At 43.6% G+C, this 16532-nt stretch overlaps 1 protein-coding gene across 3 annotated transcripts in view; it reads left to right on the forward strand.

Moving 5' to 3' along the window:
• The window catches only part of FGGY (FGGY carbohydrate kinase domain containing), a 367685-nt gene that overhangs the window by 198705 nt on the left and 152448 nt on the right, over positions 1-16532 (forward strand). For all 3 annotated transcript variants that reach the window (XR_012247734.1, XM_073643734.1, XM_073643735.1), the window contains 2 exons: positions 1801-1908; positions 11130-11191. Coding sequence is in view for 2 of the 3 variants with exons in the window: in XM_073643734.1 (XP_073499835.1) it covers positions 1801-1908; positions 11130-11191 (170 nt within the window). In the remaining variant the exon portion in view is untranslated. The remainder of the gene's footprint in view (positions 1-1800; positions 1909-11129; positions 11192-16532) is intronic.

The raw sequence follows: 16532 nt of genomic DNA on the forward strand, positions 1-16532 counted from the left end.
CTGTCCGGGGTCTAAGGCTCCAGGGGAACCCATGGCCAGATTGCCCTCATTACAATGTTTTGTGCACCACCAGCGAAAACATATCCCTGCAGGGAGCCCTCTCGATGCTTTACTGCCAACGATAAAGAATAGCAGCGCAGCTCCAAGGGAGCTCCCGTCACCTCTGCGATGACCTCATCAGCTGGCGCCAGCGCGCGACAACATGTACTCACCCCCCATGCTTCAGCTGCTGGGGGGAGCGGCCTGGGCCCGAAGTGAGTGGGCCCCCCTGATGGTCCAGGGCCCGGCACTTGCCCGGGTGCGCCAGGTGCTAATGCCGGCCCTGTCAGGACGAATAGCAGTGGGCCTAATAAGTGTATGGCCAGCAGTTTTCTAAAGTGTACAGCCACCTTTAAACAATACATAAGTAGACCAGACTGTAAAAAACGATGCCAGATTTATCAGAATGAATCACACTGTATGAAAAAAGGTCACCGGAAGCACAGAGTATTTCAGATGAATAGAGTCCTTATTTTTGGGGAGAGGGGTGTCATCAGTCCATCTACTCTGATGATAGCGAGGACAAGGAAGTATGTTACAGGGGCAGTGCAATGAGACTCACTTTCATGTTGGGTTGCCTATTGACATATTGGGAATAAGACATTCTCCCAACAGCACAGAGTATTTCAGGAGAGGAGAATTCTGTATTGTTTTCAATCAGCTGCTCTGTAGATATCCAGGTATGGTCTTTTCATTTCTCCTCCAATTGGGTCAACAGATGCCAGCCCTCCATTTCTTTGGCTGTCATCTTGACAGCCAGTAATGCCACTGGCAGGAACCCTCCCCTAGCATAAGGACAGATGGCAGAGAAGGAGCGGCTGTCAGTTTGCAGCCTCTCCGTCCCCTTTCCTGTAATTTCTTCTGCAAGAATACAAAGTACCATGTGATTGGGCATCTCGGCACCTGAGACTGGTGCTCACAAGTCATTTCTCCTAACTTGTGCTCCATAAGTTCTGCCATTTCTTGGTGTATGATATTGCAGGGTCTCCGTCCTCTGCAGTGATCTGTCTATTAGTGGCCATATACCTGCAGGTTAATGTATCCACCGTGAGCTATATATACTGTATAGATAACCAGAGCTTGTTACATTGTATCCCTGCTGCTCATCATGGGCGGTCAGAGCCTTCATTTGCTGCAGCATCTTTTTACTGATCTTTCCCAGCCATTCGCAGATGCATTTTCTCTTTTAGGAAAGCTTTCAAACATACTTGGAAAGAAGTGCAAAATGTAAACTCTTACAGATGGCATTAGCCAAAGTAAACAAGGAATTTATACCCGGCTGTAAATGAACAGCCGGGTGTCTGTGGATCATCACTGGCAATATTTCATCTACTGGGATCCCTGTTCTATTGTATCTGTTCAGATTTTCTCTTTTGTAGATTGGATTGTATGTTGTATATATGAGCATTTAATATATAGTCAATATAAACTGACATAATGGAGCAATGGATGGAGGGTCTGGAATCTGAGGGCCCATAGACCCCACCAGGCAGAGTAGAAGCCACAAAGCCCGACCCTAAGTGATATAATGAAACTTTTCCATGTATCACAGTGTATATATTACAGTAAATTACTTTCCCACCCCTGACTTGTACAACAGTAACCCCACCCCAGAGGAGCAGGACAGTCCATTCAAGCTATCAAATATTCCAAGTTATCAGAGGGAAACACAGAATTATTACAATTAATTATCTACTTGGAAGCCATGAAGCTTAATGAAAATACAGCCATGTTAGATATTTTTCTTTTTTCTTCATACAGATCAGTGATGGACCTATATTTGTCCCTGGTGTTTGGGGCCCGTACTACTCAGCCATGATTCCAGGATTCTGGCTCAATGAGGGCGGACAAAGTGCAACCGGAAAACTGGTAAGTCTCAGGCCATCAAAACCAATATACTGTATGATACCTCAACACCGCCCGTTATATGGTGTACTGCAGATCTATATGCGGAGTATTGTAAGGAACTTTTCATGATTGCCATAAAAGCCTCTTGTGCTGTCTCAGTATACTAGGAATTATTCCCAAATAGTCATAGATGAAGACTTGCCTGGATTTCAATGTAAAACCTCATGATAGGAGCTACAGAGAGATAAAAAGGGAGGAGAGGGCAGGAGCTGTGCAAATCTAAAAAGGGCTCGTGCACACGACCGTATTTCTGGTCTGAGTGCTATCCGTCAAAAAATCAGATCACACTCGGACCAATGTTATTCAGTACGCCAGCACAGATGAGCACATTTTTACACTGATTGAATCTGCATGTGAAATAAATGACAGCGTGCACGATTTTCCTCCGAAAGTTGAATGCGACTCACCCATTCAAGTCTATGTTTGCTTGAAAAAAAAATCGGATTTCACACAGAGCCACAGTACAGCATCCGATTTTTACAGATACATTGTAAATCTGTAACATAGGAAACTGTAAATGATTAATAGCTGCTGCTGTAAAAAAAACGGATTATACACGGATGACAAGTGAGAAAAAAATCATCCCACTTTTCCGAATGAACTTCTGAACGATTTTTTAATATGGTCGTGTGAACCTACCTAACTTAAAGATCCATAACTGATAAAATGACAACTGTGACTTATCTTCCTTCTTTGATCCGGCAAAGTATGAAACAAGTGGAAAACAGCACATAGTGATAGTACACCACTTGTGTGCAAACTTGTGCCTTAAAAAGGACCTGTCATAAGGTCAAAAGAAGCCAGTTTTGATCTTCTTTTATTCCCATAATATCAGGGCTGTGGAGTTGGTAAGACAAACCTCCGACTCCAACTCCGACTCCTCAATTTCCATGACACCGACTCCAACTCCACGACTCTGACTCCCTCATACATGGCTCATGGTTAAGTTTAAGTGATAAATTTACTGTAGTAAAATGGTAACATCATGCTTTTAATCATTATTATGATACAATAATCAAGCTATTTAGATAGAACATAAAATATATTTATTGGAATACAACTTTAGAACAAAAAACGTTTGCATATTTCCAATTTATTATACACTATGCAGTAAGTGTAAAAACAAAAACAAGCTGAATAACATTTGTGCAGTCTATGAATTTGTTCTGAGAAACATCAGATCCTCCTTCATAGATGACCTCAAATCTGACCTAATTATTTTAAGGCTAGAGAACAACCTCTCTACACTAACTTGGGTTGGTGGCCAAGCAGTAACCACATGGGCAACATCTCTAACAATTTCAGGGTATAAAGGAATTGCCTCGTGCAGTCAGTTTTGATGAACGATTGAACTCTTCTACTTCTTTGAGAGCAAGTGAAAAATTTTGTAATTCCACAATTGCCCCTTTTCCAGCAATCAATTTTAGGGGTTCTGGCTGCAATGGCCAATTTCCTCATTTTGCTAATCAGAATTGCAGCATGTCCCTCTTGCAGACTATCTCTTATTGCCATCTGCAGTGTGTGCGCAACACAGGGCATGTGATGAATAGGAGGGAGGTGTGAAGCAGCTTCAACAAGATCATCTAATTGTAAAGAATCATTTTGCTGTTCTTCTGTAGTAACATCTGTTTGTTCCTCCATTATGGGAACAGGACTGTGGCCTTCCATCTCCAACATACTGAATCTGAAATGTTCTTCTAGCTGCTGTTCATCTTCATTATTCTCATTCATCAGTTTAATTGTACTTATCATGTTGGAAGCATTATCAGTTATAATAGCAAGAACCTGTTCTTTTTTTGTTCTAAATCCTGCTTTCCTGTTCACTCCAGCAGTTCTGAGATGAGTGCAGGCATTTCTTACCTGTGTGTTTGTTTTTCCCCCTTATGTGTAGAGGAGGAGCTTCACTACTTATCATGTACATAAACTGCAGCACAGATTCATCTCAGCTAAAAGTCTAGACCCTTAGATCAGGAATAGGACAGACATTTATAGGACATTTCATAAGTTTCCCAAATCCTTATGAAAAAATATTCCCCACAAACTGCATTGGACTACTGTACCCAATTTATTATATATTTTAGTAGTCGGTCCATTTTATACCGACTCCACCAAAATGGACACCAACTCCGACTCCACAGCCCTGCATAATATTCCATTTTTGTTTTTTCGTAAATCGTATGGTTCCGGAGATATGGGGGGGGGGGTTATTTATTGCCAATTTTTATGGTCCTTATAAAGGGGGCAGTGCTCACAGGGTAATTATGCAGAGCAGCCTAAAGGCACCACCTCAAAAAGTCTGTGATCAGGCCCCTTTGGAAAAGACCATAAAAATTAGCACTAAATAAAAAGGCTCAGATCTCTGGAGTCGTGTTGGTTCTGTGTAGGATTTAAAAAACAAGCAAACATAAAAATAATTACTTAGGGGAATAAAATTTGGATCCGGTGACAGGTCCTCCTAAAGGGTCACTTTCTTTACGATATAAACAGTCATTACTGTAGTGTATGGTAGTATATATTGATGTCACCAATATTGTTCTACATGTGATAGAGACACTAAAATTCTATAAGTGGTCTAGCATTGAAGGATCAAGATTACTTGCACAATTAAAGGCCTTGTACAGACAATATGTTCTCTATATTTCATAAACAGCGTTACACCTGTCTACAGTACAGTTTGTCGTTAGTACAGAGCTACAACACCACAAACTGTGGAAGAAAGCAGCCATGTCTGTCTAATTCTGCACAACCCATTTTACATGTTTGTGCCTTTATTCTAGAGCTTCCCCTGCAAAGACTCGACAGGACAAATAGCACTTGTGATATTACTAATTTGAACGTTTGCTTTTTATATTGTAGCAGTAAATTGACTCGACTTTCCCCTCTCCAGTCCATCCTTAATGCTGCAGCCAGGGTCATCTATCTGGCTAATCTTTACTCGATCACTTCAGCTCTGTGCCAGTCATTGCACTGGCAGTCCATACATTATAGGATCCAATTTAAATTGCTTGTTCTCACCCACAAAGCTCTCCACAGTGTGGCACCCCCCTACATCTCCACCCTCATTTCTGTTTATCGGCCTAACGGTTCTCTATGCTCCGCAAGCGACTTTCGACTAACATCCGCACTAATCCGTACCTCCCACTCCCGGCTCCAAGACTTCTCCCGAGCTGCACCTATTATCTGGAATGCTCTACCCCAAGAAATTAGGACGAACCACAACTTACACAGTTTTAGGCGCTCCCTAAAAACACACCTATTTTAGGGTGGCCTTTCAAGTTCCTTAATCAAAGTCCTTTTATATTTTTATAGCCCATTCTTTATTTCTCCAAACATATGTCTCCATCAAATTCCACCGCACCCAAAAGCACTACAAATATTAGCTTGTGATGAGTTCATGCAGCCTTTATCTATCCCTCATCCCCTCAAGATGGCTGGACCATCATTGTAAATAAGCCCCTGTACTTTGTGTCACCCCCACCTCATTGTAGATTGTAAGCTCTTACGAGCAGGGTCGTCATTATTTTTGCTTTAATTATTGCATTATCTTTAGCTATGTTACTTATGACTGTTGTATATGAACCTCAGAATTGTAAAGCACTGCGGAATATGTTGTCGCTATATAAATAAAGATTATTATTATTAAATAATATGAGGATTTGTAGAAAGAGATAGTAGGAGCTCCCATGGAATGAATGGGGTTGCTCACGAACAGCCACCTGATAGTGTATAATGAGGCTTCATTCTCGTAAAAGAGAAAAGCAGCATCTATCAGACCTTTATGATATAGTCTGTCTAAATTACATAACTGTCCCAGATGGAAATACACCTTTAAGTATTTTTATCTCCCAGATCTGTCATTGACTTTTCAGCTATGGTCTCCCAGTCTCCTCAACCCACAAGCCTGAATACATCAGCATGTTCCCTGGGCACTCCTCCACTCATGGCTTTATCAGCCAATTTGAGAGCCCTTCCAATTATCATGCCAGGAAGAAAGAAAACACATAAAACACAGATCAGAAATGTTCTCTGTTCCAAAAAAAATCTACATTTTTCAATTTATTACAAACTACCTGTGAGTTAAACACATCAAATCTCTCTCCTGTTACAATGTATCGGTGCAGGTAACACACTGTTTACAGAAAATGTCTAGCCTGGATAAAATTGTAACAAACCTCAACTGTGAGAAGCATTAGCTCTGTACAGGTTTTCAGCCTCTTAATGTAATGAAGAATGTTCCCAATCAGTGACAGCAAGCAGAGATCTTTAAAATGGTCAGAAATTGTAACATAAAATATATTAGAACTTGTTGTGTGAATTAATTATATGATAAAACTCCCTTTAATCTGTCATAGAGCCTTCAATCCTTGGTGAATGCCGCTTTCTGCCGTACTCGTCCATGGGCTACTGTAATGATCTCTTATGGCCTGATCTCTGCCCCTTCACATCTTTAGAAGCTTTTCAGATAGCAGCAATGTGACATGAAGTGATCGGTGCACATTGATACCCTGCATAATATATGGATGTTTAGTCATGAGGGTTAGATAATCTGGTGTGACTCAGATAACGCAGCGCTCCATTCGCTGTATCTGCAGCATTTACATATCGATTCTGGATATAAAGTGATTCATGGAGCGAGTGCAGAGACAGCGGCCTGTCATCCAGCTCATCCCGAAACACAGCGCAAATCTGAGGTCATCTGCTGACAATTCCCCAAGACACAAAGGGGGGAGGAATGTAAGAAAAAAATACACAGGTCTATAAAAGCCATAATAATGATTTTGTCATTAGAGGGTTCAACATATCTGTATAATACTGAAATGTCTATGAGACTTCAGAAAAGGGCACATCACAAAAATTGTAAAACTAGAAAATGTATCAAACGGATTACAATCACAAAGCCATTGGTGGTTCAATTATGGGCAGCTCAGTGGTTAGCACTGTACGGTGGCTCAGTGGTTAGCACCGTATGGTGGCTCAGTGGTTAGCACCTTATGGTGGCTCAGTGGTCAAATCCCACCAAGGACGACATCTGAAAGGAGTTTGTATCTTCACTCCGTGTTTTCATGGGTTTCCCCCAGGCACTCCAGTTTCCTCCCACACTCCAAAGACTGATAGGGAATGTAGTTTGTGAGCCCCAATCAGAACAGTGATGATAATGTCTGTAAAGCGCTGTGAAATATGATGTCGCTATATAAGTGAGTAAAATAAATAATAATGATGAGAACAGTGCGACATTAAAGCACCCAGTGCTATAACAGAGCCACCAAGGCATCATGATAGTAGCTGCCCATCTATTCACTGCAGGTAAGAGAATGGGCACTTCAGCTGGCTCTATTATACAGTACTAGCTATTGAACCCGTTCTACGCCTGGATGGCGAGCATTTTTATTGGTATATGGTCTCCTATGCTGGTATGTGCTGCCCCCCTCCTGGTATTTGTGCTGCCCCCATCCTGTCCCCACCATCCTATCCTGGTATGCATGGCACCCCTCATCCCTATCTTGGTATGCATGGTACCCCATCCCTCATCCCTATCCCGGTATGCATGGCACCCCTCATACCCAATCCCGGTATGCATGGCACCCCTCATCACCAATCCTGGTATGCATGGCACCCCTCATCCCCAATCCCGGTATGCATGGCACCCCTCATCCCCAATCCCGGTATGCATGGCGCCCCTCATCCCCAATCTTGCTATGCATGGCACCCCTCATCCCCAATCTTGGTATGCATGGCACCCCTCATCCCCAATCCTGGTATGCATGGCACCCCTCATTCCCAATCCTGGTATGCATGGCACCCCTCATCCCCAATCCCGGTATGCATGGCACCCCTCATCCCCAATCTTGGTATGCATGGCACCCCTCATCCCCAGTCTTGGTATGCATGGCACCCCTCATCCCCAATCCTGGTATGCATGGCACCCCTCATCCCCAATCCTGGTATGCATGGCACCCCTCATCCCCAATCCTGGTATGCATGGCACCCCTCATCCCCAATCCTGGTATGCATGGCACCCCTCATCCCCAATCATGGTATGCATGGCACCCCTCATCCCCAATCCTGGTATGCATGACACCCCTCATCCCCAATCCTGGTATGCATGGCACCCCTCATCCCCAATCCTGGTATGCATGGCTGCCTCATCCCCAATCCTGGTATGCATGGCACCCCTCATCCCCAATCCTGGTATGCATGGCTGCCTCATCCCCAATCCTGGTATGCATGGCACCCCTCATCCCCAATCCTGGTATGCATGGCACCCCTCATCCCCAATCCTGGTATGCATGGCTGCCTCATCCCCAATCCTGGTATGTATGGCACTCCTCATCCCTATCCTGGTATGCATGGTACCCCTCATCCCCAATCTTGGTATGCATGGTACCCTTCATCCCTATCCTGGCATACATGGTACCCTTCATCCCTATCCTGGTATGTATGGCCTCCTCATCCCAGAAACCTGGTATTGCATGACACCCAATCCCTCATCCTAGTATGCATGGCACCCAATCCCTCATCCTGGTATGCATGGTAACCCTCATCCCTATTCTGGTATGCATGATACCCCTCATCCTGGTACGCATGGCACCCCATCCCTCATCCTGGTATGCATGGTACCCCGCATTCCTATCCTGGTATGTATGATACCCCTCATCCCTATTCTGGTATGTGTGGTACCCCTCACCCTTCAATCCTGGTATGTGTGGTACCCCTCACTCCACAATCCTGGTATATGCATGGCCCCCTCACCCCCCAATCCTGGTATGTGTGGCCCCCTCATCCCTTTCACACTGTACACACATACAAAAAAATAAACAGTTACCTTTCTTCTCTGTACTCCAGCACTGCTGCGTCCTGTTCTGCCGGAGGCCGGGGGAGGAGTGCGGCGCCGGAGCACCGCGCTGTCCGGTGCCATTTTGCTGAAGACACACTGTAAATGTATCTTCAGTAAAATGGCGCCGGATAGCGCTATGCGCACGCGCCGATCCGATGCCTCACTCCTGCCCCGGTCTCCGGCGAAGAGAGGCGCCACGGCAACGCTCCTCCCGGTCAGGTAAGTATGCAAGTATGGCGCCGGAGATCGCGGTATACGTTCAGTGGCTACGCATACCGTGATCTCCGGCGCCATACACTCCTTTTACCTGTAACGGCTGGATGCCTGCTTCTGTCTGGAGCCAGACTGCGCATCACGCATGCGCAGTCTATCGTGGCTTCAGACCGAGGGACGCATCCCCGGTTATATTATAGATTGTATCTGGCGGTATTATGGGGCATTGTAGCTGGTGATGTTATAGGACACTGTGACAGGCTATATGAAGGGGCATTGTAGCTGGTTCTACTATTGGACAACATGACTGGCGGTATTTTGGTGCAATGTGATTGACTCTACTGAAGGACATTGTGGCTGGCTCTATTTTGGGTACTGTGCTGGCTCTATTATGGGGCGTTTTGGCTGACTCTATTATGGGAGGCCGTAGCTGTCACTCTTGGGGCTACATGACTTTTGCCATTTTGAGGTGGGCACTGTGACTGTCAATATTTTAGAGGTAATGAAACTGGATCTATAATTATGGCACTGTGGTTGACATTCTTACAAGGACACTGTTGCTGTCACTCTTGGGGCACCTGACTCCAGTTCTCCTGACAGTTGACTGTCTTATCCGTGGTTCTTGTGCATATGCCATAAATGCTTAAAATGGAAATACATGGTCAATTTTGCAGTACAAGCGAAAACGCTCCAAAAGACACTCGGATTTCTTCCAGGCACATTTTTTGCCTTCCAATGTAAAGTATGTTGCGTCTTCCAATTACTTAAAGAATGGTCCGGTCACTTCCATTAAGTACTTGACATTTTTGGAAACCTGAAGAGTTTAAAAGATGCTTAAAAGCCCGAACATATGATTTAAAGTCTTTTTTTTACATAGAAATTAGGTAGATATACCTGCCTAAAAAATACGTTGTGCACTCTTCCAAGTATGACCTGATCAGGAACAGTTTTCGAGCTCCAGATGTAAACACCTGTTTCTATTCGCTGGCAGGGATCCAAGGGGTAACGCTTCTCCTTGCGGAGAGTGACATGTTAAGCATGTCAAGGTGAGGAGACTTTTAAGCCGCATTGGTCCTCTGGGAAATATACAAATTGTCTCTTCAGAGAGGAAGAAGACTAGAACTCTAGTGTCACCTATAGGAAGTAGCAATCCTAAAAGTCAATATCGACTCTCCAACCAGCCTTATTACATGACTTAGGATAAAAGCCAGCACCAGAAACTCAATTTGCAGACACTGTGTTTCAGAGTACTGCACCTCGTTGCTGCAAAGTATGAGATCTGGATTGGCAGCAAACATATCTTGAATATGGTGAGCAATTGAAACACAAAGGTTCAGATTCAATATTTACATTTGTGCATTTTTTTTTGTTTCGTTATTGCTGTTTTTCATCTTTTATTTTTATATTCCTTTTTATATTTTCGTTGCCTTTTTTTGTATTTTTTTTTTTAGGTTTGCCATTTGGTGATGGGATTTAGCATTTTCTAGATATTTTTTGGCTGATTTATCAATTCCCACTTTTTAAAAGGTTGCAAAATTATTGCTCAAGTGTACTCCAGTACCGCTGGAGTTTATCCACGTTGGAAAATGTTGCACATATTTTGCGACATTTTAGCAAAATGTGACTTTTTGTGCTAATAAGTTGCAAAGTAAAAGTTGAAAGGCAAAAACAAAGAGCATTTTTTTTTTATTTTGCGCAAAATACGTGAACCACGTGGCCCAAAGTGCTTTGCACAGTTGCAAATAATAAAACTGTAAAGCCCTTTAAGGCATTTCTATAGGTTTGATCAATCTTGCTCTTACCACCCATTAATCTAAAAAAACACCGGAATGAACAAAAAAGTTCTCAACTTTTTGAAGTCATGACAGTGATATCAGGGAACTTTTCCCTCCTCCTCCTCTCATTTACGTTATGCAGTCATTTTTTCTCCAAGCTAAAATAAAATGTTACTTTTCCTCCGGCGTTTTGCTGACGTGCATCCAATCTATATGGATGAATTGAGGCGGCCGGCCCGTGGTGTTTTTCTAAATTGCGTCCTGAGCGGATAAATAGATTATCTTGCATTATGCGATGCAGAATTAGATGCAGTATCCATTACACTTCATTGAATTTGCATTTCTCTCTCCCTTTTAAGATTGATCATGTCGTCCAGGGCCACGATGGATACGGCGAATTACAAAAGAAAGCTAAATCCAGGTCAGTATCATTTTTTTTTTATTTTTTTGGATACGGCTTTTCCTGCTGCCTACTGGAACCTTTTCAATTTGTCATTACTGTAATGATAGAAAGCAGCCGGGCTCATACATCAGCTACACAATAGGAAAGATCTGCCAAGATATCCCTGACAATAATTACTTTTGTCTCGCACTGATTGAAAGCTTTTAGGCAAAAAAAAAAAAAAAAATAGACTGGAGTAAAATGGGACGAAGATCAAAGACGAGAGAAGAAGAAAGATTATGTTTCTGAATGTAACAAGAACGGATTTCTCCTTGGGTTAGGACTGTGTGGTTAAGGAGTATGGGTCTGTTTTCTTCATTACATGCCTCGGTATACGAGGCTGGTCTCGCTCTACAAGTCTTGTACTGGTAAATACCAGTCAGTGCTTGATAGGGGCTCAGATAAAAAGATAAAATGTTGCAGTGAAATTTAAGTCTTTAGTCTTTACAGTTTTAATCCACATAGAATGTTGAAAAATATGTTTAATATTCAAGTTACCTCCAGAGCTGCATGCAAAAGTCAGCTGCTGAAAATGCATCTAACTTAGCTGAGCTTTAATTTTTTGCAATGTTTTACAAAGGAAAGCAAATTTTTTCAGCTAAATATGGCTGTGTTTTTATGTTTGCATTGGTAATTATGGCATGTTCTCTACAGTGGCTGACACTGGTATGGCACATTGTGCTGGGGCGGGTATGGAAGCACTGGGGTTGGCACTGTAAGGGGGAAATGGGATTTGACTATCACGGATGCACAATGGTCGGCATTATTATGGGGCACTGTGATAGCATTGTTATAGCGTATTGGGCTGAAACTGCTGAGGTTGACGCTGCTATCGGGTTTCTAAAGCTGGCATTGCTGTGGGGAGATGGGCTGATACTGTCATGCTCAGACAGTGGCATTGCTATGAGGCACTGTGAAACTGAAAACTGCGGTGGAAAAACTGAGGTTGGCACTGGAATCGGATTTCTAAGTCTGGCACTGTTATGGGGAAACGGGCTGATACTGTCATGAATGCATAGTGTCTGGAATTCTTATGGGGCACTGCGATGGCATTGAGCTGGGACTGCTGTGGATTTCTAAGCTGGTACTATTATGAGGTATTGGCTAATGCTGTAATGGATGCACACTGGCATTGCAGTGGCACGCTGAGCTGAGAATGTTTGGAAGCAGTAAGACTGGCTCTGGTGCTGGGCTTTTAGGACTTTTGCACATGACCATATTTTCGGTCCAAGTACTATCTGTTAAAAAGAAAACGGATTGCATTCGGACCCATGTTATTTAATGGGGCAGTGCAGATGAATGGGTTTTTTTCACTGACCAAATCTGGGTGGGAAAAAAAAAAATCACAGTATGCACGATTTTCCTCTGTAATTCAGATGAGATTCGCCCATTCAAGTCTATGGGTGAAAAAAAAAAATTAGATGCTATACTGAGTATAGTATCCGATTTTTGCGGATACATCGCAGTTCTGTAACATAGCAAACTGTAAATGGTCCTGTAAATGATTAATAGCTGCAAAAAAAACAGATTGTACACACATGACAAATGATTTAAAAAAAATAGATTGTTTTAAATGGTCGTATGAAGGGAGAAACAAAAACAAGATACCCATTACCCAGACACCTTCTAATTAGCCAGGACAAAACTCGTGGAAATGGAACACTGAAAATAAAGGGCAAACAAAACCCAAGGACTATATTAAGCAGGGACATAAATAACAATATTACCAGTGGCTTAATGTGCAAATAGTGCAAATTACTAGGATGAGTTACCCCTTTATTATGTAGGATTTAACTTTTTCCTGTAATCAGGTAGTGGGTAAAGCAGTCACATACATAAATGAGATAAATATACTTACATGCACTGACCACTGGTTTGCATGATGTCCCCGCCGCCCCAACGCACGTTTAGCTCTTTCTTCATCATGAAGTGCACGTTTCGCTGATGAAGAAAGAAGCGTGCTTTAGGGCGATGGGGACATCATACATTTACCCTATATCTCCCTTTAGGGAGAAACAGGCTGATACTTTCATACTTTTCATAGTGCCTGCCATTGTTAGGGCTCATTCAGAAGTCTGTTTTTCGCGTACAAGTTCTAGCTGGGTTTTTTCACGGATAGAACTCCTACCTATGATACTGTAGTATATGGAACTCTTTACACATCTGATTTTTTTGCGGACCGACATGTTCATACAAAATCACGGAGACTTGTCTGATATTGACCCGTGTGTCAGATCAAAATCATGAATGCAAGTCTGTGCATCAATGAAAAAATCAGAAGCACTCGAATGCCAGAAGAGTAAAAGGTAGAAAATCTTTTTCTTTTTTTTTTCCCCCATCCAAGAAAAAGTGATGAAACTCAAAGCAAACTCAGATGAAACTCTGCACAAAACCACTGATGAAACTGGGACCATTTTTGTCGTATGTGGAAAAAAACAGACGTCTGAATTAGACCTTATGGGGTACTGTGAAGACCTTGTTTTGGTTCATTATGCTGGTACTGTTAGAAACCAAAGCTCTGGTATTGGCATTATGTTAGGGTTTTTGAAGCTGGCAGTGGTACCGGGCTTATACTGTCATGGATATACAGTGCATTGTAATGGTGCTTTGTGCTGAGACGGTTTGCAGGCACAGCTAAGAAGAAGCAGCTGATACTTTATTGATGTACAGTGGATGGTTTCTGGCATTGTTATGGGGCATTTAGCTGATACCGTCATTGAAGCACCTAAACTTAGACTGGTACTAACATAATGCTAGACTCATTGGGGCCAGCATTATTATAGAGAAGTGTCTGGCACAGTCTACTGCCATACTGGTACTTTATTCTTAAAGCATCCAGAATGTCAATCTGTGGGGATTACACACTATGTGAAAACAGCAATACCATCTATACAAATAATAATAATAATAAAAATATATAATTCATGTAAAAAAAAAACTGGAGCGTGACAGAACTTTGAAAAAAAAAAAAAAACTTACAGAAATAAAGAGAAAAAAAATTAAAGAAAAGTTTAAAGTTTTAAGTTACAAGTTGGTGCCAGAAAGGAAAACATTGGAAATGATGTGAGCAGTGATGTGAATTAATTATTTTAATGTCTTCCAAGTGTGGCGCATTCTGAATGATATACTCTGATCGGGCGCACATGTTACCTCCTAATTGAAAAAAACATGGGGCTAAATGAGCAAAGTCTAAGAGCAAATATACAGCATTGGGGGGAGGTCAGAGATCAGGCGGGTAAAACAGATGCCAGAAGCCCCCCGGGGGGTTCATTAGTGTGTGGCTGTGTATAAATGTGCGCTAAATGAATATTACCATTTCACTTTAAATGAGACAACAGCCAATCATTCGCCTTCATGGAGAGCAGAACTTCTAACCTGGAGATTCCTTGAGAAAATCTTCCATGTTAATTCTTCATTTTGCGATCTGCAACCTGTGTCTCTCTTGGTTGTTGTGAAAGTAGAACTCCCAGTGTGCCATAAAAGTGACAGAATTGGTTCCCCCATAACAGTGCCAGCCTTAGCAACTGCACAACAATGCCAGTTAGTCCTGTTATTAGTCCTGGCACAAAGCACCATAACAATGCCATCAAAGTTTCCCAATGTGCATCTATGTTAGTAGTAGTCATCGTTCATCTGTGGCCGTGCTGTTTAAGTAACTACATAACAGTGGCAGCCTCAGCAACTGCATAACAGTATGATTTAATCTTGCTATTAATCCAGGTACAAAGCACCATAACAATGTCTTATTAGTTCCCCATAACAATGCCAGGCAATGTGCATGTATGTTAGTGACGCGCCCCTGGGCCTGAGTCGCGCAGCGTTGCGCACGCGGGAGCCTACCCGGAGCCGGATCGGATAGGGGTAGTAGTCTCGTGGCGATGACCCGGTCCGTGCCCAGGGAGTCAGACTAAGTGACGGTATATTAGCAGTAGATGTAGGACGACTACGCCACCCGTTGAATGCAGCTATGGAGCTGCCGCTGCAGGGCAGACCGCTGAGGCCGGTGGAAGGATGGTGCAGCGTGGATGGTATAACCCCCAACGGGAGGGGTATGGCCTCAGGGCAGCCAACGTGGATGATGGGGGTAGCAGGAACCACTCAGAGACGATGCGGTGTAGTTCAGGGTCTTTACTGGTGACAAAGATAGACCCTCCCGGAGTACTGGCTAGCGGTCGGGGCCTGGTCAGTCCTTGAGCAGATGGGATCCCCCTTGGCCAGGCGGAGTTGTAGGCCTCCCCAACTAATTGTACTCTTCTGGCTTCCTTGCTAGAGGCGGGTAAAGGTAGCCCACGTCCCTGAGTGTACCGTGTGGTGCTCACCCGTATGGCCGGTGACTCGGGACCTTCTAGTGGCTTCTGCTCCACGACGGCGGTGCTGGTCCCACGCGTGTGACCGTGCCTTCGGGTTTCTTGGCCAGAGGACCTGAAATCCCCTGCCGGTCGGTTTCTGCTGCTGGGTCTGGGTTAATCCCCACAGCCTCGGACTCCGGGTCCGGTGGTAACTCTTCAATCAGGGCGAGCTCTTCAGCTGCCAGCCCCTGATTCCTTTTAGCACTGCTCCCACTGAGCTCCTGATCTTTCTTTCCTAAGCTGCTCCTCTTCTTCTCTCTACTCTACTTACTAACCCTGCCTCAGCCCCAGCTTTATATAGGGGAAGTTCTTCCCCTCCCAGGACTGGGCAGGAGGTGTGGCATGCATAGGATTCCTGACCAAGAGACCTCCCACCTGCTCTCAGACATAACATTGCTATTACTGTGGAGACCAGACCCCTGGGGTGCCACATTCCCCCCTAGTGAAAGTTAGTACTCCGGGACTAAACATACTTTTGTAAACATAACAAGGTGCAAACAATAACATTCTAATAGAGACAACACATAAGGAGGTCACGGCGTGTCCGCAACCGGGTGTAACTTTTGAGGAAAACAAGGGTGTCCATTTCACCAACACAGGGAGACGTAACCAGGTAGGGGTCTGTCCTGCCCCGAGTCCTTAACAGTCTTTCAGTCCGTCCTGGGTTACGCTCCAACTATATGCACAAAGGATTCCCGGTAAATCCACCAAAGACTCCTATAAATAACTAGAAACACATAATTATACACAAGCAACAATAAACAGGTAAACATTAATAAAATAGCTTGAACATTTAGATCCTCCACCGTATGGGCAGCTGGCCTCTAGTGACCCTAGTGGACCTACGGAGCTGGTTGATTGGTCCTGAGCTACAGGGTATAGGAGCTGTCAAGGGTAAACTGGGCAGCTGTCTACGGACTCTTTGGCTCACTAGGGGTATGGCAGGCTCACTATAAGCAGAGGGTTGATTT

This window comes from Phyllobates terribilis, unplaced genomic scaffold (genome assembly GCF_046119375.1).
Source record: "Phyllobates terribilis strain yellow unplaced genomic scaffold, ASM4611937v1 Scaffold_8__6_contigs__length_399053987, whole genome shotgun sequence".
NCBI lineage: Eukaryota > Metazoa > Chordata > Amphibia > Anura > Dendrobatidae > Phyllobates > Phyllobates terribilis.